The sequence below is a fragment of the Leptodactylus fuscus genome, chromosome 4, assembly GCF_031893055.1.
Source record: "Leptodactylus fuscus isolate aLepFus1 chromosome 4, aLepFus1.hap2, whole genome shotgun sequence".
NCBI lineage: Eukaryota > Metazoa > Chordata > Amphibia > Anura > Leptodactylidae > Leptodactylus > Leptodactylus fuscus.
Genome location: NC_134268.1, coordinates 26,254,722 through 26,279,405, shown reverse-complemented (window position 1 = coordinate 26,279,405; position 24,684 = coordinate 26,254,722). Strand labels below are relative to the sequence as shown.

The following is a 24,684-nucleotide window of genomic DNA, read 5'->3' as shown; positions in this document are numbered from 1 at the left end:
TTACCAGAAATCATCTCCTCCGCTGCTCCTTGTACTAGCCCGTTCTCGGGTTTTGAGTCGTAACATTTCCATGACACTTTTAGCATAAATGTCCCTTAGATTTACATTGATATCCGATTCAGTACTGATGTTCTTCATTAGCTTCTTTAAGGCCTCTCTTTGCCTCAGTGCTGCCTCCTTCATTTTTAGCGTGAAGTAACAAGCGGCAAATCGGTCATTGATAATAGCGATTGGCAATGCTAAAACTAAGATCCCCGATAAAATGCACAAAAAGGCAACAATTTTACCAAATGTGGTGTCCGGTCTGATATCTCCGTAACCTACAGTTGTCATGGACGTTGTCGCCCACCACCAGGCACTGGGGACACTTGTGAAAGTCGTGTCGGGGACGTTATACTCAACGGCGTATTCCAGGGCAGAGAATATAGAAATGCCCACGGACAGGAAGAGGAGCAGAAGGCCGACTTCTTCATAACACTGGGCGATGGTCATTCCTAGAGACTTCAATCCTGGAATGTAAAAAGACAATATCAAACATTCAGTGGAGCAGAATCCGCCTATGTTATCATGCAAATACTCTTAAAGGGATTTCCAGGATTAGAATAAATTTGCTGCTTTATTACTGCGCTGTATCTGTCCATGGGTTGTGGCCAGTATTGTACTTGGACTCAACTGAAGTGAATAAGGTTGAGATGTACAGAAGGATACTCGATGCATTAACAAACATGGATGGCCTATCCTTAGGAAAATCTGAAATCAAGGGTCTGTGCTGCAATATGTACAGTGAGGGAACATAGTAAGTCAACAATACTGAGAGCTGCACTGTCTGGGTACCGGTAATCTGCAGGGTTCCCAATTGATCTAATATTGATGGCCCATAATAAGGGTAGGCCACTAATGGTAGAAACTGGATAACCCCCTTAACTCAAAGTTAAGGCTATATTAGATCTTGTCTTCTGAAGTGCCAATCATTGAGAAACATGTTGATCAGTAGCAATGCATAAAATAGTATTATCGGCCAACCGGTGAGCATTTGAGTATTGGTCAGCAGATTGGTAGCGCTATTAGACAGGGCAATTGTTGGGAAGGACCATTCCTAGAAGAGTTCATTGCTGATAATAACCCTCAACATATGTGGCCCCCTTCACAACCACTAGAGCCTGACCTATGAATAGGCAACCCTGGCACACTGACCTAACTAAAAAACTGAGACGTGCCGTGCGGGTTGCAGAACGCCTCTGGAAGAAAAGCCACTCCCAGGAGGACTTCCTCAGTTTCAAAGAGGCAGTTCTTGCAGTTAAGAACGCACTCACCTCCGCAAAGCAGGTCTACTTCACCACACTCATATCTGCACTCTCTCGCAATCCCAAACAGCTATTCACCATCTTCAGCTCCCTCCTCCATCCTCCTGCCCCCCCTGACATCACTTATCTCAGCTGACGACTTTGCCTCTTACTTCAAAACTAAACGCAACACCATCAGAGACAGTCTCACCCTACACCCCCGACAACCCCTCTACCCAACTACTTGCTGCTCCTCATCCCTGACCTGTTTCTCCACCATCAATGACAAAAAACTCTCCTCCCTAATCTCTAAATTCCACCTCACCTCCTGCACACTTGACCTGATCCAGTCACATCTGATCCCCTGAAGCTATTACTCCAGCCCTAACCCATCTCTTCAACCTATCTCTAGCCAATGGATCCTTGATCTCATCCTTCAAACATGCCACAGTCACACTCATACTTAAGAAATCGTCCCTCGACCCAGCCAACTATCGTCCCATCTCACTTCTCCCATACGCCTCAAAACTTCTTGAGCAGCACGTCCACTCAGAACTCTCCTACTATTTCTCATCCAACCTGCTCTTTGACAGACTACAGTCAGGCTTCAGACCCCGGCACTCCACTGAAACTGCCCTAACAAAAGTCACCAATGACCTGCTAACTGCCAAAGCCAAGCGCCATTACTCTGTCCTCCTCCTCCTCGACCTCTCCTCTGCCTTTGACACAGTCGACTACTCCCTCCTGCTAGAAATTCTCTCATCCCTTGGTATCTCAGACCTGGCCCATTCCTGGATCTCCTCATACCTCACCGACCGCACATTCAGCGTCTCCAACTCACACACCCCCTTCTCACCACGCCCTCTCTCTGTAGGTGTCCCCCAAGGCTCCGTCCTAGGACCCCTCCTGTTCTCCATCTACACCCTTGGCCTGGGCCAACTCATAGAATCTTATGGTTTTCAATACCATTGCTATGCCAACGACACCCAAATATACATCTCTGGACCAGACATTACCTCCCTGCTGGCCAGAGTTCCAGATTGTCTAGCGGCCGTAGCCTCCTTCCTCTCCTCCCGCTTTCTCAAACTCAATATGTAGAAAACGGAGTTCATCATCTTTGCCTCACCCAGTATGTCACCTCCACACGACCCATCTATCAAAGTCAGCGGAACCCCACTTACCCCTGTCCCACAGGCCCGATGCCTTGGAGTAACATTGGACCCCGACCTATCCTTCAAGTCACACGTTCAAACTCTCAACACCTCCTGCCGCCTCCAGCTCAAGAACATCCACCGAATCCGCTCCTTCCTCACCCCTGAAACAACTAAGACACTCGTCCAGGCCCTCATAATCTCCCGCCTAGACTACTGCAACACCCAATACCCTCGCCCCCCTCCAGTCCACCTTAAACTGCGCTGCTCACTTAATTCATATCACCCCCCCCATATTCATCAGCTGCTCCCCTCTGCCAGTCCCTCCACTGGCTATCTATAGCCCAGTGAATTGAGTTCAAGCTACTAAAATTAACATACAAAACCATCCACAACCTGTCCCCTCCATATATTGCTGAACTAATCTCCCGCTACCTGCCCACACGTAACCTCAGATCCTCCAATGACCTCCTACTCCACTCTGCTTTCATCCGCTCCTCACACAACCGTCTCCAAGATTTCTCCTGTACATCTCCCATACTCTGGAACTCCTTACCACGACACATAAGACTGACCCCCACAATCACAGGCTTCAAGAAGGCCCTGAAGACTCACCTATTCAGGAAGGCCTACAACCTCCAATAACACTATCACCTCACTGCCATCTGTACAGTCTCCCCCTCTCCTTCTGTCTCTATCCCCCTTCCCTCATAGATTGTAAGCCCTCGCGGGCAGGGCCCTCTACCCCACTGTGCCAGTCGGTCATTGTTAGTATTATATCTACCTGTATATTCTGTGTATTGTATGTAACCCCCAAATGTACAGCACCATGGAATTAATATAATAATGTCCAGCACCAAGGGATTAATATAATAATGTACATCACTATGGAATTAATATAATAATGTACATCACTATGGGATTAATATAATAATGTACAGCACCATGGAATTGATACTGCTATATAAAAAAATAAAATAATAATAATAATAATAATAATAATAATAACAGATACTTTAGATTTTTCCTCTTTTACAATATACTAATGATTTTTTTTTTTCTCCTAACCATACCAAAGTATATTATGGCTTGCATGGTGACCTAGTGGTTATCAAAGTTTCCTTAATGTGCCAGTGGACCATGACTGTAGTGGTGTTACTTCCGTCATGCCACAAGTTTGATTCCTTTGTAGTATCATAGTGAGACTCATTCCAATATGGACTTACACATGTAGCCACGCTTAACATGACCTTTTACATGCTAAATAAACAGTTGATTTAATCAATGTAATTTTTCCCATTGCTTTTAATAGCTTTTGCTTCGCTGTGCAGTGAAGTTGAACATGGCCACATCTTTCTATCTAAAATCAGTGAAATAAAGGATAATATTAACTAGAAGAAATTCTGTATTTTTTCTATGTTGAACTAGAAAGACGCATAACCTACAGAACTCCTTACGTCAAGAACTTAGCATTTTCTTTCATGCTCCGGTGACTATTGATACATATGTATTTCCCTTTGACCGTGTTCTGCCACAGACCTGCTCCTCCGGGACGCCGCTGAGAATCTTAATAACGGAGCGCCCGTGGCATCAGCGCTGCAATAACAGCCAAGGTTAAAGGACAAACAAATGTATTTAATAATAATTATTTTTCTCATGTATTTATGCATTGCCGTCTTATAAGACCAAAATGAATATGCTTTAATTATTCATGTTTGGGGCTATGAAGAATATCATCGGAATTAGATCGCTTGAACTTCATTATCCATTTATTTTTATTACTGTCAGGGGGATACTGGTTAGATTTGGGAAACTCAAGATTTTCCAAGTTATGTTGAATAATATTACTCTTAAAGGGCAAGTTCATCTTATATAAGTGAACTATGAAATAGACCACTTTGTAATATACTGTATCTTTATGCCTTTATTGCCGTCCTGGTCCTGTTTCACTCCTGGGTGTAGTTATTGGTGATATAGAGAATTGTGTGGCTATTTATTGGATCCTGACTACAAAGGGTCTTGTTTATAGTCAGATTGTAGTCAGATACTCCATTTAGGCTCCCTAGCTAGGAATATATTATGGCTGGACTCCTGGAAAATACTGTAAGAGTCCTATACACATGAAGGGCCGGTTCATATCTGTGCACAATCTCCGGTTTAGCCAATCTGGCAGGCTTCTGTCTTCTGCCCCACAAAACTGGACAGGGGACGGAAACCCGGCGGTCAGTTTTCAAACCCATTCACTTGAATGGTCTTCTTTCTTTTCTCCATGCTCAATGTGGTACACACAAAGACATAGGAAAGAGGTTGGGTCAACTTTAATCCATTTCAACTGGCTGCAAGTGTGATTTAGTTATTGCTACCACCTGTTAGGTGCCTCGGGTAAGTAACAGGTGCTGTTAATTACACAAATTAGAAAAGCATCACACGATTTTCCAAACAGTGCCAATACTTTTGTCCACCCCTTTTCTATGTTTGGTGTGGAATTATATCCAATTTGGCTTTTTGACAATTCTTTTTGTGGTTTTCCATTGAAGACAAATTAAATGAAGATAATAATACCAAAGAATTTGTGATTGCAATCATTTTCTGGAAGAAACGAGTATTATCTGACAGAATTCTAGGGGTGCCAATACTTTTGGCCAACACTATATGATTCTAGGGTAACACAATATTAATAAGATAAAAATTTAATTAAATTTAAAAGGAGACTTTGTATAGATTTTTCAAATTAGACACCTAAAAAATGGAAAAAAATTGAAATGCTGAAACAGGGGTTTGGCGTTCCCTTATCTTTCATGGTCGAGCCTTTATAAAAATTCTATGGAAATGACAGAAACAGCAAATATAGAAAATCTTGTAGAATAAATTTCTTTGCATAGATATTCCCTATATTCCTAATGTAATAGCGACATCGTTCTGAATGCCTTAAAAGCCTATAATAACAATCATCATGTCTGGGAGCCAAGTCCTATAGTCTTAGCTTTATTATATCCAGAAGATATCCCCTAAAGCTCTTTATCCAACGTCATACAAGAGCAGAGAATCTTCCAGTGACCTTAACATGGAAGACGCCACGAAACTAAGCGGTAACAATCCCCAGCTTATTATTCCATATAAATCAACACACTGGCTGCTATAAAGTACTCGCCTAGATGACTGCCTGCTTCACTGAACAGCGGCCAGATATCAGGAATCCTTGCATTCCCCCAATTTTGAGACATGTTTTTCTAAGAATTCTCCTACTAGAAGCATAACAATACACTGTAACCACTTTTTATTTTGGGGGGTGTAACCTACATAGCCTGGCATTGTCCAATAAGTGCCAATAGTGTCAGACTCTATGAGGCCACACCTCTTTGACCAGGTGAATTATAACGCCCAATTGTCATCCCGCCATACATTTCCATTGCAAGGAAAAGGTGACAAGTTGGGGTATGGTCACACGGCGGAAAATGGATTCCGCCATGTGAACTTCCGCATGGCTGGCCGTGAAGTGCATTGGCATTCTGTCGTGGCATCCCGCTCCTGATTAGGCCGTATGAATGGGCCTAAACCTGAACGTGTCTCGAGCCATGGAAGCCACAGCTGATTCAGCCGCAGAATCCGCGACAAGAAAGGTGATCTCGCTTCTTTTTTCCACTACTAGTTAGCGGGAAAAAAAAAGTGAGCGGCTCCCATTGAAGTCAAAATCAGACTGCAAAAAAAATCAGTTTCCACTAGCCCTTAAGCCGGGTTCACACAGGTTTTTTTGGTCAGGCTCAAAAAAATGCCTCCCTTTGAATTCAATGGATTTCCTTTTCCACGAGACGTTTGTTTCCACTCATGGAAAAAAGAAGCGACACGCCATTTTTTGAGACGGATTAAAAGTGACCAGTATCCAGTATAGGTCTCAGTGAGTTGGAGGGTGATCCGTTTGACTCCTTCCCAAAAGGATGACAGGACGGGACAAGACCAGAAAATATGGAGCCTGGTGCCTTCCTCCTCGCCGCATCTCCAACATAGAGGGGAGGTCTGGGGAAACATCGCCTTTATTCTCGTGGGGACCCTGTACCAGTGGGACAGGATTTTGGAGTTGGCCTCCTGGTAGCGGGAACTGATAGAGGAAGCATGAGAGAGGCAGAAGATACGTCTTCACCGATCCTGGGAAAGGGAGAGGGACAGATCAGATTCCCACTTAAGCATGAATGGAGGGACAAAGTCCTCCGGGGGCTCAACCAGGAGTTGGTTACCAATTTTGCCCCACCGGGCTCAGTAAATCAGCCATCACTGCTCGAGAACGTACATATTTCAAGGCTGATTTTGTTTGCTTACAGTATTTGCATATTAGCATTGTCGGCGCTGGCGGTTTTTTGTAGAAAACGTATTTTAGGACTATACACAGAGGACTGTACGCCGGATTCTGCTCTTCATGTTCTCCTGGGTATATCTTACATATTTCTCAGCATTCACATCTCTCCCTCCCAGCGATATAATAAGTAAATGAGACGCTTGTCGGGGGATATGGAATCTGCTTAAGGACACATTTATAAGAAGAACACAAAGTGCAACGAGGCTAAAGGGAATATATCATTAGAAAAGGCTTAAATTAAGGATCTCTTTGCAAGTGTAATGGGTTTTCAATCTAATGAGCAAAAGTTTTAGGCAGGTGTAAAAAAAAAAAAAAAAAGTTCCTTTCAGATATAGAAGGGTTAATATTTATTTTGATGAAGGGAATGAAGAAAAGAGAAATCTAAATGTAAATCCAATCACTGAGGACAAAGCAGGGGAGAGCCAAGGGACCCCGGAGTAAGACGTAGGATTTCCTTCCCCAGAAACAGCTCCACTCCTGTCCATAGGTTGTTCCTGGTATTGCAGTCACAGTGTTGATGTTGTGATCTGCAGTATAAGAGTGTGTAGGACCTCTCAGACAGCCCATAGACTTCACCCACCATAGATAGGAGAGATACAGCGCTGTATGTTTGATAATTGTTTCCATGATTACACTGAACACTATAAGAGAAGGATCCTACGATTCATTTGTCTATATTAGAACAGGGATACATACACGTCAGCTATGGAAAGCAGCGGAAAGAATTTCACAAGCAAATTTTTAAAATGTTATTTTATTTTACTTTTTTTTATTTAGCAGATTTTTTAATTGGATGCCTTGTGCTTTGGGTTTGGATTTGACCAGGGACAACATGTGCATGGAGTCTATATGTTCTCCCACTGAATATATAGTTCCCCTTACACATACATCTGTGTCCACCCTACAAGGGGCTGACCACTTTCTGACCAATTTTGAGAGACCAGTATTATTGTTTGTATAAGAGAAAGTTGTACAATTTTCTAATATTGTTTCAATAACAATTCCTTAGTTTTCAGGATCTCTGCTTGTGATATACGATCCATGGTTATGTGATATACAGTCCTTAGCCATGTGATATACAGTCCATGATCATGTGATATACAGTCCTTAGTCATGTGGTATACAGTCCATGGTCATGTGATACATAGTCTACGGTCATGTGGTATAAAGTCCATGGGCACGTGATATGCAATCTATAGCATTTGATATACAGTCCATGGTCATGTGATGTACAGTTCACCTGTGTGACCTGCTGGATGGTTCTATGTGCAGGATTTTCTGTTGGTGCACATGGTGTACATACCTAATTATAACTGATTATTGAGGGGCAAACCTCACGAGATTCATTCTTAATATTTGTAAGGTTTACCAGGGAAAATTAGTTTTGGCCCAAATACAGTCCTATGAAAAAGTTTGGGCACCCCTATTAATCTTAATCATTTTTAGTTCTAAATATTTTGGTGTTTGCAGCAGCCATTTCAGTTTGATATATCTAATAACTGATGGACACAGTAATATTTCAGGATTGAAATGAGGTTTATTGTACTAACAGAAAATGCGCAATATGCATTAAACCAAAATTTGACCGGTGCAAAAGTATGGGCACCTCAACAGAAAAGTGACATTAATATTTAGTACATCCTCCTTTTGCAAAGATAACAGCCTCTAGTCGCTTCCTGTAGCTTTTAATCAGTTCCTGGATCCTGGATAAAGGTATTTTGGACAAACAATTCAAGTTCAGTTAAGTTAGATGGTAGCCGAGCATGGACAGCCCGCTTCAAATCATCCCACAGATGTTCAATGATATTCAGGTCTGGGGACTGGGATGGCCATTCCAGAACATTGTAATTGTTCCTCTGCATGAATGCCTGAGGATTTGGAGCGGTGTTTTGGATCATTGTCTTGCTGAAATATCCATCCCCGGCGTAACTTCAACTTCGTCACTGATTCTTGAACATTATTCTCAAGAATCAGCTGATACTGAGTGGAATCCATGCGACCCTCAACTTTAACAAGATTCCCGGTGCCGGCATTGGCCACACAGCCCCAAAGCATGATGGAACCTCCACCAAATTTTACAGTGGGTAGCATGTGTTTTTCTTGGAATGCTGTTTCTTTTTGGACGCCATGCATAACGCCTTTTTTTATAACCAAACAACTCAATTTTTGTTTCCAAAATGAAGCTGCCTTGTCCAAATGTGCTTTTTCATACCTCAGGCAACTCTATTTGTGGCGTACGTGCAGAAACGGCTTCTTTCTCATCACTCTCCCATACAGCTTCTATTTGTGCAAAGTGCGCTGTATAGTTGACCGATGCACAGTGACACCATCTGCAGCAAGATGATGCTGCAGCTCTTTGGAGGTGGTCTGTGGATTGTCCTTGACTGTTCTCACCATTCTTCTTCTCTGCCTTTCTGATATTTTTCTTGGCCTGCCACTTCTGGGCTTAACAAGAACTGTCCCTGTGGTCTTCCATTTCCTTACTATGTTCCTCACAGTGGAAACTGATAGGTTAAATCTCTGAGACAACGTTTTGTATCCTTCCCCTGAACAACTATGTTGAACAATCTTTGTTTTCAGATTATTTGAGAGCGGGCTGTCCATGTTCGGCGACCATCAAACTTAACTGAACTTGAATTGTTTTGTAGAAAGAAATGGTCCAAAATACCTTTATCCAGGATCCAGGAACTGATTAAAAGCTACAGGAAGCGACTAGAGGCTGTTATCTTTGCAAAAGGAGGATGTACTAAATATTAATGTCACTTTTCTGTTGAGGTGCTCATATTTTTGCACCGGTCAAATTTTGGTTTAATGCATATTGCGCATTTTGTGTTAGTACAATAAACTTCATTTCAATCCTGAAATATTACTGTGTCCATCAGTTATTAGATATATCAAACTGACATGGCTGTTGCAAACACCAAAATATTTAGAACTAAAAATGATTAAGATTAATAGGGGTGCCCAAACTTTTTCATAGGACTGTACTTTCAGTCCAAACTGGAAGTGCGTTGCAAGTCTCATCAGGCACCAAAGAATAATAACCGGAGGCCATGGAAGACGTACGTTCTGGTCTATTTCTGTAGCATCAAAGTGTGAGGACGTTGACAATTCCTCCATGAAGGCCAATGGTAGGGTTCAGTAGTGACTTGGGCACCAGCAGAGATAGTGGATGACCCATGAAAAAGACTGGATGATGCGGAAGAGCCAAAGAAATGTCATCGTTTTTTAATTATTTATTTATTTTTATTTTACACACCTTCCCTGTCCTTTGATTATTATACTCTGGGACCTGAAGAGAACCCAAACTATAATTATCAAATTTTGTAGATTTGTGCTAGATGCACTACAAAATTCTCCGTTTTGGTCAAACCCAAAAAATTTGCGATGGTCTCAGTTCATTGTTCACCTATTGCTATAAGTGTCATACTGTAAATTGTATAATAAATAATACCTCCATACAGTTTAATCAATAACAGTGCTACCATTGTAGCCTACATAAAATATTATAATTCCCCGGTAGCCATGTCACACAATGTTTAAGTAAATAGCACATAAAATAACACAACCCAGGTACCAGGTGACACTAAATTGTCGTCATTATACTCTGATCTCCTAAGGGACGTTATACTGTGTAGAGGCCATGGAAGGGCAATTTGGATCAATAACCCACCCACATGTACTTATGGACTGGTGGTTTAATGTCCCAAATCTTCCCGTGCTGATGATAATAAAAAAGCTTAATACTCCCCTTGCAGCTGTACTCCTGCACCGGTGCAATTCTTCCCTGAAGCCAGAGAAGTACACCGCAGCTTCAGTGCGCATGCACCGTTCCTTGCGCACTTCACTGATTGGTTTCACTGAAGAACTGTGCAAACTCATTGGACTCACCTCTAAGTAAGTATTTGGGACGCTCAATCCCAGGTCTATAAGGAATTTTTAGTTCTTTAGTGTCCCAAAATGACCTGATAGGTTCCGTTTAAAGGACATTATATTGTGTAGGGAGCTTTCTGGGACAATATACTGCATGGAGGCCATTGAGAAATATTATACTGTGTAGGGAGCACTCAGACACATTATACTGTATGGGGAGCTACTAAGGGGCATTATACTGTGTAGGGAGCACTGTGGGATATTATACTGTAGGGGGAGTATTCAGGGACATTATTCTGTATAGAGGGCCACTATGAGATATTATACTGTGTAGGAACTCTAAGGAGGTTTCATCATTATGTGTTACACAGAGGAGCGCACTATATGGGGGGCACAAGGGGGCATATGAACATTTGTCTACAGTGGCGTAACTACCGGGGTAGCAGGGGTAGCGACTGCCACAGAGCCCGGGACATTAGGGGCCCAGCGACAGCCGCTACCGCTGCTTTTTTTTTTTCATAATAGGCCGTTACCGGCTCGAGTCACTTTTCAGACCCCCAAGTATAATGATCGGAGGTCCGGGAGAGTTAAGGGAACATAACAAACACTGTTACTTACCTCTCTGCGCTCCATACAGGCATCAGGCCAGCTTACCGGGTCATGTAACGTCCGTACATCATTAAAATTGGCCAACACCACCGAAGACTACAACGGAGTCGGAGACAGGTAAGTAACAGTGTTTTTTTATATTTGTTTCCTCCCGGGTCTTTGATTATAATACTCTGGGGTCTGAAAATATGCCAGCGCATAATAATTGTTCATGGGTGTTCATTATGGGGCATAATACTGTGTGCAGGGGCCACAATGGGGCATAATACTGTGTACTGGGGCCACTATGGGACATAATACTGTGTGCAGGGGCGACTATGGGGCATAATACTGTGTGCAGGGGCCACTATGGGGAATAATACTGTGTGCAGGGGCGACTATGGGGCATAATACTGTGTGCAGGGGCCACTATGGGGCATAATACTGTGTACTGGGGCCACTATGGGACATAATACTGTGTGCAGGGGTGACTATGGGGCATAATACTTTGTGCAGGGGCCACTATGGGGCATAATACTGTGTGCAGGGGCGACTATGGGGCATAATACTGTGTGCAGGGGCGACTATGGGGCATAATACTGTGTGCAGGGGCCACTATGGGGCATAATTTTGCCAGGGGGCCCCGCCATTCCTAGTTACGCCACTGTTTGTCCCTCTTTCTGTCCTCAGTATTTTCCTCTGTACCAGTTTAGTATTTGGGGCACTGCGTCGATGCAGGCGATGTACAGAAACAACCTGTGGAGGGAAGAAGTGTCCATGCTGGTCTGCACTAAAGGAAGAAGAATAGGAAAGAAACATTGCTGGATGGAATATTTATGGATTTTTCTTACCTGTGGCTACATATGATTAATATTGTGCTTACTGAATGGGAAGGGGGGGGGGGTGCTACACTTCCTGAACAGTCTAGAACCCAATGTACCCTTAATCCACTCCATTAAGGCAATGATTTTTGGGAAACCATATGCAGATCATTCCTTCTCCAGATCACTACACTGTAAGTCAATGTCAGACCCACTGAAGAGCTTTAATGTGATTCGGGGTGTCATCCCATCCAAGGACACCCATCTATAGACAGCTGCTTGGGGTTTTATTTGCCTCTTATTACTACAGAACAGGGGCTGGATGAGAAGAGTTTTTGGAGGAAACCTCAGTTGTCCTTACAGAAGTCCAAACTGGTGCAAAGAGTCTAACAGGAGAAGTGGGGAAAAGTGTGTAAATGATTCCCCCTAAAGTGAACTTCCCAACTTCCCCTTTAAGCCGCAGCCTTAATAGACATCACATAGTAAGATCACACGTATCTTCTTCACACCTTTAATGGTTTGTAAGCAGATTCTTTTTCTGGGTCTTTTTCTTACTAAATGACTGAACACATTTCCAGCGTCTCTTCCCGTACAGATTCTGTTCTGCTCTGTTTCCTTCGCTCCCAGATTCGCACCCAGATGACACTAAGAATTGACTTTTGCTACCTCCCAAGAAAAGCAAATCTAGCAGTTTTTTTTATATAGACGTATAAATCTGTTCCTCTGTAAGAACACAATAAAGACGTTCCCCATAAAACCTGGCTGGAGGAATTGTAGGGCTGCAAAGTAGGAAATTCTGAAGTTGTTTAGTCTTGTTTTTCCTTACAATGGCTCTTATTGGAATCTGAGACTTATACTTGGACGCTGTAGGGTCTGGAGAACTTTCCCTACCCCATACAGTGTGAGCGGGGAGGAACGCCCCCTCCCCTCCTGATAATACCCGTCTATGGGGGAGCGCTGTGAGCAGAGGGGGGGGGGGCGTTCCTCCCCGCTCACACAGTACAGCGCGATAGGCCCTGCTTTGACTGTAAAGAGCTACAGTACCGGGGCCACTAGCTCTTCACCGGGGGCACACATCGGGAAAGCCAACAGTGCGCTGAATTCAATGCACTGTCGGCTTTCCAGCAGTATATAGAACTGCCTGTGCCCCGTACCATGAAAGGTCCTCTTTAAAGGCATATGGTAGCTGATCCTATACACAGCAGCCAATATACAGAAGCAATGCCGCAGTGCAAAGCATGGAAGGCAAACCATTACTATAATTCCTTTTCACTTTGTGCTGTGTGAACATACCCTGATAAGTCACTTGTGAGAATTCGATGCTACGAACATAAAGGCCACATATATTGCTCTCTGCGTTTATGTGAATAGTCCTACTTTCTGCTTTGTATTATAATTCCTTCCTTTCATCCTCACATCATGCACAGAACATACAGGGCTCCCCTTCATGTATAATGTAGTGTCTGCCTTCCTCCAGATAACACTCAGACTCACAAATATCATTGATGTAAATGGATCTAAATAAGACTTATGTGACAGCTGTGTATGATGTGAATGGCATGCAAATAACGCTGCGATCACTTGCAACGCATGTGGCTGATGGATGGTATTGTGCACCTGACACTCTGCACATATTACCTCTGCGGGAGATTTAAAGTAACAGTACAGAATATTTTTTATTTCAATGATGGTTTGTAAACATAAGTAAGATATAGATGCTGAAAGGGATTGTGTCACCATAACCAGCATATCACCCCAGCCCTGCAGATAGATAGGTTAGTGTCACCAGACCCAGCATATCAAGCCAGCCACGCAGATAGATAGGTTAGTGTCACCAGACCCAGTATATCACCCCAGCCCTGCAGATAGATAGGTTAGCATCACCAGAACCAGCATATCACCCCAGCCCTGCAGATAGATAGGTTACTGTCACCAGACCCCAGTATATCACCCCAGCCCTGCAGATAGATAGGTTACTGTCACCAGACCCAGCATATCACCCCAGCCCTGCAGATAGATAGGTTACTGTCACCAGACCCCATCATATCACCCCAGCCCTGCAGATAGGTTAGCATCACCAGAACCAGCATATCACCCCAGCCCTGCAGATAGATAGGTTAGTGTCACCAGACCCAGTATATCACCCCAGCCCTGCAGATAGATAGGTTAGCATCACCAGAACCAGCATATCACCCCAGCCCTGCAGATAGATAGGTTACTGTCACCAGACCCCAGTATATCACCCCAGCCCTGCAGATAGATAGGTTACTGTCACCAGACCCAGCATATCACCCCAGCCCTGCAGATAGATAGGTTACTGTCACCAGACCCCATCATATCACCCCAGCCCTGCAGATAGGTTAGCATCACCAGAACCAGCATATCACCCCAGCCCTGCAGATAGATAGGTTAGCATCACCAGAACCAGCATATCACCCCAGCCCTGCAGATAGATAGGTTACTGTCACCAGAACCAGCATATCACCCCAGCCCTGCAGATAGATAGGTTACTGTCACCAGACCCAGCATATCACCCCAGTCCTGCAGATAGATAGGTTAGTGTCACCAGACCCAGCATATCAAGCCAGCCACGCAGATAGATAGGTTAGTGTCACCAGACCCAGTATATCACCCCAGCCCTGCAGATAGATAGGTTAGCATCACCAGAACCAGCATATCACCCCAGCCCTGCAGATAGATAGGTTACTGTCACCAGACCCCAGTATATCACCCCAGCCCTGCAGATAGATAGGTTACTGTCACCAGACCCAGCATATCACCCCAGCCCTGCAGATAGATAGGTTACTGTCACCAGAACCAGCATATTACCCCAGCCCTGTAGATAGGTTAGCATCACCAGAACCAGCATATCACCCCAGCCCTGCAGATAGATAGGTTACTGTCACCTGAAAAAAAAAAAAAAGTATTCTCTCTATGAATTGTTGCCTCCATGGCAGAGTTATTGCTGTTCATGCAATACACAAATGAGCTCTAGGGTGTTAGCTAATCTGCATATTGAAAAAAAGAGATACGGGGCAACACAGTGACTCAGTGGTTAGCACTGCAGCCTTGCAGCGCTAGAGTCCTTGGTTCGAATCCTGCCGGAGAGAACATCTGCAAGGAGTTTGTATGTTCTCCCTGTGTTTGTGTGGATTTCCTCCCATACTCTAAAGACTTTCGGATAGGGATTTTTCCCTGTATATGGGGCTCACAATCTACATAAAAAAGAGATATCTCAGTCACAGAGGCAACGATTCATAGCAAGAAAACAATCTATCTGTAGGGCTGGGGTGATATGCTGGTTCTGGTGACAGTAACCTATCTATCTGCAGGGCTGGGGTGATATGCTGGTTCTGGTGACAGTAACCTATCTATCTGCAGGGCTGGGGTGATATGCTGGTTCTGGTGACAGTAACCTATCTATCTGCAGGGCTGGGGTAATATGCTGGTTCTGGTGACAGTAACCTATCTATCTGCAGGGCTGGGGTGATATGCTGGTTCTGGTGACAGTAACCTATCTATCTGCAGGGCTGGGGTGATATGCTGGTCCTGGTGACAGTAACCTATCTATCTGCAGGGCTGAGGTGATATGCTGGTTCTGGTGACAGTAACCTATCTATCTGCAGGGCTGGGGTGATATTCTGGGTCTGGTGACAGTAACCTATCTATCTGCAGGGCTGGGGTGATATGCTGGTTCTGGTGACACTAACCTATCTATCTGCAGGGCTGGGGTGATATGCTGGTCCTGGTGACAGTAACCTATCTATCTGCAGGGCTGAGGTGATATGCTGGTTCTGGTGACAGTAACCTATCTATCTGCAGGGCTGGGGTGATATTCTGGGTCTGGTGACAGTAACCTATCTATCTGCAGGGCTGGGGTGATATGCTGGTTCTGGTGACAGTAACCTATCTATCTGCAGGGCTGGGGTGATATGCTGGTTCTGGTGACACTAACCTATCTATCTGCAGGGCTGGGGTGATATGCTGGTTCTGGTGACAGTAACCTATCTATCTGCAGGGCTGGGGTGATATGCTGGTTTCTGGTGACAGTAACCTATCTATCTGCAGGGCTGGGGTGATATGCTGGGTCTGGTGACAGTAACCTATCTATCTGCAGGGCTGGGGTGATATGCTGGTTCTGGTGACACTAACCTATCTATCTGCAGGGCTGGGGTGATACACTGGGGTCTAGTGATCCTGATTCCTAACCTATCTATCTGTGGGGCTGGGTTGATATGATGTGGTCTAATGACGCATTTCCGATATGTATGACCAGTTTTCTTTGGCCAAAATCACATTAAACCCCCCCCCCAAAAAAAATAATAAGAAAATAATAATAATAATAATAATAATAATAATAAAAAAAATGTTCAAGTGTAATTACAATTTGCTGGGCATTATGCCAAACTTCTCAGCCCGGTTGATCTCAGACCATATTGCAATTAGAATTAGAAGGTGGCCTATACATTAGATATTATATTGAAGGTAACAGAGTAATTTCCTGCCTTACTGTCCAGTCTTAATGGTGACCCTGCACAGAACAGGAGATGTGTGATGTATACGGAGAGAGTGCAGGCTCAGCAGTCAGAGCTCACAGCCAGGCTGGGCCCAGGGGATCCCATTGTACATTGGGTCAGCACTGGGCATCAGTCAAATTCAAAGGGAGCACAACCTGGAGCTGGAGCAGAAGGTCCTCACAGCATGATAACATTCTCAGACAGTGCACATATAGTGTGGGTATAGTAATATACTGTCATACTGTGCACATACAGAGCCTTATCATAGCAGCCAGACTGTAGGCGCCTGAATATCAGTTCCATACGTTGTCCAAATAATACTCTCATGCAACAAAAGTTTAGAAAAAAATGAACATGAGGTCCTTAGTATACATATTGACCAAGGTGTACATGTCACCGTGACCTTTGTATGGCAGATCCTTACTCTATTGGCTGCGGCGGCTCCTATTAACCACCAGCGCAATACTTTCATACGGTTGCCTACGCAAATCAGTGCTCTTACCGTCCTGCACAGCGAACATAATATACCGTACAATACGTAAGCAGAGGCACAAGTCTAAATACTGTTCATACCGCCATACAGTGCACTTATAATACCACCATGGCGTGATGAAATAACAGCTCCACGTATAAAGAAATGCTACACAATCTCTACTTATTCCTTCTATACATACACTACTGGGATTATTGATGGTCACAAGCTTTTGTTGTAGGGATCTCCCTACATAGCTGTGCACCATGGCTGCCAGATCAGACTACACACAAGTACTGTAGTCTGTTACCATTGGAGACATAGTCTACATAGGAGCTGAATACAAAAATGATACATTGTTGCAAGATTATTTGTAAAGTTGCATTATTTTCAGAGTCACCAATGTGCACACGCTACAGTTTGTGATAAAGAGAGACGATATACTAGATTAGATATATTTAGCCAACTTTTGCATTCTCACTTTTAGTATTTCTGCATTGTCAACTGTTCTATCCAACGCGGTTTATAAAGGAAGACAGATTGACACCTACAAAGACACTTCGCGTCCCATACAAGGGTGAGATCACACAACAGATATAAATACTTGGCGCTGCTAAAGGATCATGTGCACCATATACTGGAGACTATAAGAAGTAGTCTATGTGAATTTGGTAAATTGTCTTCAGATGTTCATAAAGATGTTGCAAAGTGTAACTTGACGCTTAAAGGGGTTATCTAGCTTTTCGAGATCGATATCCTCGCCGTAGATTGCCATAGATTGACCCTGATCCTGGGTAAGACTCTTCTTAGATCCACCTTTCTGTATAGGTGAAAAGGACCCCGAAAAACCCATAAGATGTCTCAGGCTGTGTCCATTGGACACAGAGTCCGTAACAAATCCCAGATGAAAAACTCTTGCAAACCTCATTTTTTTACCTGGAGATGTCAGGTCACAAATATAATGGACACCCAAAGGACCCCATGATAGTTAATGGAGTACCATGGGATCCCATCATTGTCCATCATTAGACGGGCTATTTTTTCCAATTTTCTGTTCTGCAATGGGCTAGAAGAATAGACACAATGATGCGAATGTGCTGGCGCAGTAGTCACCAATTTCATATTATGTATATAATATTATACCGGTGATTGCCACTTCTTTACTTCTCTCCGCTGAATGACTTTTCTTAAGAACTATTGGTAGCTATTTCATGTATTTCTAGATGTAAATTGTACGATATAAGTCACATAGACGGATATGACAAGCAGGTATAGACATCACCAAAATAGATCGCTGTTCAGACAGCTGTAATTGGCTCATTTAGTCTCCGCCATATAATTTAGGGACTCGGGAACATTGCACATTTTACTATAAATGTATTTATTCCTCATTACATTAATCTTGTCCTTCGTCTCTTACATAAGTCAGTAAAAGTGAAGTGTAAGAAAATACTAATGTGTCTGCTGATGGCTAATTTGGAGACTGGTAGTAGGGAGCGACATGGCTGGCGGACCTTGACTACAGAAGGGGGCAGACATTACATCCAGGGTACAGTATATCTTATCACTTAAAGGGGATACATCCACGAGGGTTGCTGGGGGTAGACCGCTGCAATATCCATCATGATTCATGGACAGCAGGAGCAGCGCCGGTTATTATAGATGATACTGAGTCCTTCATGGTTAGACTTCACCAAACCTGCAGTACCTGTTCTGACCACTACACAGAGAACAGCGCTGTTCTCTGTTCTCTGTTCCTTCCTTCTTTCATTCATTCCTCAGTCCTTAGGATAGGTCATCAATATTTCTAGCCCTAGAAACTCCTTTATTAACATGGTGTTATTAACATATTTAGGATTTTTTTGGAGCTATCCTTTTTATTGATTGGGCTACCAAATGAATTTTTGTGGCTTTTTAACACTTAGAGCCAATACATTTTTTTTTTTTCAGGGAAAATTGTACAAAAAGTTTTAAAAAAAAGCTTTACTTCTTGACTCCTAACATTTGTAAACCAACAAAAAATGTCACTAAATTGGGTTCCTTGTTTGTGTCCGTCCTGGTGTAGAGATGGATGGTATAGTCCTATTATGTTTTTGTTCTATACTATGAGATCACAAGTGATACTTTTTCCCATAAAAGCAGAGACATTCTCATCCCACCCAAGGAATGAATCGCTCTGAGCTTAGTGATATTTCTCTTATTTTCATCCATATTAATAAACAGTTTTAGCTTTTGCTTCACCGTCTGTCTCATCTGGACCCGGCACGCACTTCACTAAACTTAAAGGGTTTGTCTGGGATAAATTAAAATTTTATCACTTAACTAAACTTCCTTGTCCCCACCTAACTTCTAATTTACTCCCTTTAAAAAAAAATAAAAATTATATTTACCCAGCGATAGAACACCAGCAGAAGCAAAAAGAAACAGTGTTCTATTGCGCATGTGTGGCTTCTGCAGGCATTCTATCATGCATGCATGGCTTCTGCAGGCATTCTATCGCACATGCATAGCTTCTTCAGGTGTTCTATCGCACACGTGTTGCTTCTGTAGGCGTTCTATCAAGCATGTGTGGCTTCTGCAGGCATTCTATCGCATATGCATGGCTTCTGCAGGCGTTCTATCAAGCATGTGTGGCTTCTGCAGGCATTCTATCGCATATGCATGGCTTCTGCAGGTGTTCTATTGTGCATGTGTGGCTTCTGCAGGCGTTCTATCGAGCATGCATGGCTTCTGCAGGTGTTCTATTGCGCATGTGTGGCTTCTGAAGGCATTCTATCGTGCATGTGTGGCTTCTGCAGGCGTTCTATTGCACATGTGTGGCTTCTGGAGGCATTGTAAAATGCAGGTGCTGGTTTCAGAATCCCAGGTGGAGGCAGAAGAGGGGACACTGGAAACTTAAAGTCATCTCCAGGATGAGAAAACAGGTAAGTATGATGGGGTGGAGAGGGGACTGGAGGACTGAATTAGTTAGCTAGGTAGGTAGATAGGGACAGAAGTCCGTGGGATAACTAGGGAAATGTGTGTAGGGGGGGTTGAGGGGGGATCTGAGAGAACTGTAGTTGTAGGCTAAGACAGCAGGAAGCTATCCCATGTAAACAAATGCAGAGGATACCAAGAGCTCCCAGAGAAAGCCAGAAATCACTCAAAACACTGTTAAGGGTATTTGGGTGCACTTATTAACCCACTGATAGCGCTAATAGACCTTTTTTAAAAAAATAAAAAAAAAAATTCTGGAAAACCTCTTTAACATTTATCACAAGTGTTCTGAATGCTTTCACTCCTCCTAATCTCAAGGACATTTGGTGCCTCTTCCTTTATACTGCTGGATCTCTTTTTCAGACATTACATAGTTCCGCTGAGCTACCTTCTGCATACAAAGCGAGACCATGTATATCAGCGAGTCCTTGGATTATATAAAGCACAGATGTTCTGTTTCCCCAAACACTTATGTTTTTATCTTTATCCAGCAAAAAATTAATATACCAAGGAAAAGTGTGTGAAATTCCAAGATCACCTCTGATGCATCTGTACAGACGTCTACTTATAGGGTTCGGTCAGCAGTATGGATTAGGATAGAGTAACAACAGATCAGAATGGGGGGGCTCCTGACACCCCTGACAACCAGCTGTTTGCAGTTTACTGCACAGTTCCTGCGTGTCAGAAGAGGGAGCTATTATAAGTACAACACCATTGACTTAAATAGGAATGTGCTTGCAGTAACTTCCCCGGCTACTACACAGTGTACAGAGCTTTGCTTGTTCCTGTTCACAGCGGCCAATACAAACATCTGATCGGTGGAGGTGCTGAGTGTCAGACCCCCGCTGATCAATTATTCATCACCTACCTTAAGGGTAGTAAGTAGCGCTGGACAACTCACTTAGTCCAATGGCAAGTAATAATTAGAAATAACAAATTAACACGTTTACAAAATTCAATGTGTGGATCAATTATTTCTAGAATTTTTAATGGGTTTTATCGATTGCTGAGTTAAAGGGGATGTCCAATGAATGTCTTTTCCACTGAAACAGTACTATTCATGTCTGGGAATAAAGCACATAAATCACTACCAGGCAGCCTGGACAATCCCTTTAAAAGAGAGTAGTCCCTCACTCAGGGTGCTATTAGAACAGAGCGTGACCGCAGCACCAGAATACAAGGTGATCACTGAATATCTGGGGACCCTTCAAGTTAAAATAAATTATTAAAAGTAGAAAACTTTAATGTCTCAGCCAATGTTCTCCTTCTACCTGTATTAAGTTATTGCAACATAGCTCCAACTCAAGGGAATCGGACCTGACCTGCAGTACCTGGTCTGTCCACTACACAGAGAACAGCGCAGTCTACTTGCTTGCCTCAGTCTCTATTCATCAGCTGATGAGAACAGCTGATCACTGAGGGTGCTGGGTGTCTGACCCTACAGATCTGATATTCATGACCTATCCTTAGGAAAAGTCATCAGTGGTTTTAGCCCCAGGAACAACTTTATTAACATGACACATAAATGAAAGGAATTCAGACAAATCATGTGGCATGCAATTGTCCTTTCTGTGACATGAGGCTGCTCTGAATTTTCTCTCTCTCTCTCTCTCTCTCTCTCTCTCTCTCTCTCTCTCTCTCTCTCTATCTATCTATCTTGTGTATAACTATGTGTCTACAATATCTGTCTAGTTTCTATCTCTCTCTTATGTATGTCTGTGTACAGGGACATAACTATAGGTGGTGCAGGGGGCGCAGTCCCTTTGCTACATAAAATATCCCCCTACTCTCAATGGTTAAATGTAGGTGAGGGAGCATTACAGATTTAGCATCAGGGCTCAAAAACTTCAAGTTACAACTCTGTCTGTGTAACTACAGTAACTATTCTATATCTATCTATCTATCTATCTATCTATCTATCTATCTATCTATCATCTATCTATCTATCTATCTATCTATCATCTATCTATCTATCTATCTATCTATCTTATGTCTTTCTTTCTTTCTTTCTTTCTTTCTTTCTTTCTTTCTTTCTTTCTTTCTTTCTTTCTTTCTTTCTTTCTCCTATCTATCTATCTATCTATCTATCTATCTATCTATGTCATATCTATCTATCTATCTATCTATCTATCTATCTATCTATCTTCTGTCTATCTATCTATCTATCTATCTATCTATCTATCTTCAGAATCTATTTTATGTTTTTGTCTATCTACAATATCTCTCTTTTAACTGTCTACCTATCTATAGTTCTTCTATCTATCTATCTATCTATCTATCTATCTATCTATCTATCTATCTGTCTATCGGTATAGTGTCTATCTATTATCTATAGATTATCTATTTTTCTGACCAGCTATGTTTCTTTTAACTATTTATTGCTTTATCTAATATATTATCTACATTTTGTCTCTCTAATAACTGTCTCTCATGTATTTTCTCTCCCTCTCTCTCTATATTTTGTCTATCTATCTATCTATCTATCTATCTATCTATCTATCTATCTATCTATCTATCTATCTTGTAACTATCTATCATCCATACACATAGTACTTATCCTCCTTTCCTTAGTTCCCTCCATCCTTGAGGACCCTTGTGTCTGTGATATCTCTCAGGTCCTGACTCTTCAGTAATGCTACTGCTGGTGTGTGCTCACTATTCTTCAGGTGTGTAATTGCACCTGGCTTAGAATAACCCCATCTATAATTCACAGTCCATTCTGATGCCATGAATACTTAATCCAAGCCTTTACCTGTTGAATGTCTCCCCAGCTTCAGCATCCTCAGAGATCTCATGAGTCTCAGGATCTGAACAATCCTCCCCACATTCTCCAGGTCTGTACTCTCACCAAACCAGGTCTCCACGACCAATGTGATGTAGAAGGGCAGGATGGCCAGGAGATCTATGATGTTGACCACACTCCTCATGAAACGACATTTGTCCCTGACACATAGAAACCTGAGAAGTAACTCTACTGTAAACCAGGTGACACAGATATATTCCAGGACATTGAGGAGAGGTGGATCTATGGTGTTGACCTCAGAAGAGATAAGGACCATGTTAGCTATGGAGACCACCACAAAAGTCATAGAGACAGTGCCAAAGGTCTTAGCTGCTACAGAAGATCCTGGCTTCTCCAGGACATCCCACAGCTTCTGTCTGAAGTTTTCAAAGGCAACCCCTGAGAAGTCATCTTCTTCAGCCTCAATCTCCTCCTCATCCTTCTTAATGTCCAGGGTCTCAGTCTGGAGTTTCTTCCTGAAATATCTGTCCCTGCAGCAATGGTCAATGCTCAGCTCATCTATACCCCAGTACTCAATCTCCTGGAGGAAGGACACAGCACACAGCTGCTCCATGACATGAAGGCGACCAGTCTTGTAGTAGTTCATGATGTACTCAAACATCTGGGAGCTCCGGTCAAAGAAATACTCATTGTCCAGCAAGTTGGCGTCATCACACAAGTCATAGACCGCATCCCCCCCTGAAGTGGCCAGCTTGCCCAGCCGGGTCTGGGGGTGGCTGGACAAGGTTTGCAGGGACATGATGAATCTGCTGCCCCCCACATTGATGGTGAAATGATCCCGAGGAGCTGCAGAGAAATCGCTGCAGAAAACGCTGGAGTCCAGGGACAGGGCAGAATCCGAGTCTCCGCAGGTAGCAAAGGACATCTGCGGCTTCAAGTTACTGCTGCCAGCATGGGAGGGCATCCTGAGACCCCCCTCATCTTCACACTGAGGTGGGATATCAGAGCAGAATAAATGTGGGAGCATCAGTCCTGGAGCTGCTGTGCCCGGCAGATGCTGCTGCTCTGGAGTCGTGACTACCTGTGTCTGCTGCTGCCTGCTGCCTGCTGCTCAGCTCTCACAAGACATGGTAATTACCTCTATTGTCAGGGCTGCTCCCTCCCTTACTGATGAAAAGTTACCTACACCCAAGTGAGGAACAAGGCTCAGCTAGCACCAGCTCGTAGCAGGACTGTGTAGTCGGCAGTCGGCTCCACCAAAGGTGGATGAATTCAGTGGTGGGCATCGCTCTGTGCCTTTATACGCGTAGTGGGTGTTGGTCTCTTTCTATATACTCTTAGAGGGCATAGCTCTGTGCCTATATACTCTTAGAGGACATAGCTCTGTGCCTATATACTCTTAGAGGGCATAGCTCTGTGCCTATATACTGTTAGTGGACATAGCTCTGTGCCTATATACTCTTAGAGGGCATAACTCTGTACCTATATACTCTTAGAGGACATAGCTCTGTGCCTATATACTGTTAGTGGACATTGCTCTGTGCCTATATACTCTTAGAGGGCATAGCTCTGTGCCTATATACTGTTAGTGGACATAGCTCTGTGTCTATATACTCTTAGAGGGCATAACTCTGTACCTATATACTCTTAGAGGACATAGCTCTGTGCCTATATACTCTTAGAGGACATAGCTCTGTGCCTATATACTTTTAGAGGACATAGCTCTGTGCCTATATAATCTTAGAGGACATAGCTCTGTGCCTATATACTCTTAGAGGACATAGCTCTGTGCCTATATACTCTTATAGGGCATAGCTCTGCCTATATACTTTAGTGGACATATCTCTGTGCCTATATACTTTTAGAGGAAATAACTCTGTACCTATATACTCTTAGAGGACATAGCTCT

General features: G+C 43.2%; 1 protein-coding gene across 1 annotated transcript; it reads right to left on the bottom strand.

Moving 5' to 3' along the window:
- KCNV1 (potassium voltage-gated channel modifier subfamily V member 1) lies at nucleotides 1-23,802 on the bottom strand. Its single transcript, XM_075272077.1, has 2 exons — nucleotides 22,785-23,802; nucleotides 1-509 (listed from the first exon to the last, which is right to left on the bottom strand). The coding sequence occupies exons 1-2, from the start codon at nucleotides 23,800-23,802 to the stop codon at nucleotides 1-3; spliced, it is 1,527 nt and encodes a 508-aa protein (XP_075128178.1).
- Between the last annotated feature and the right edge of the window lie 882 nt (nucleotides 23,803-24,684).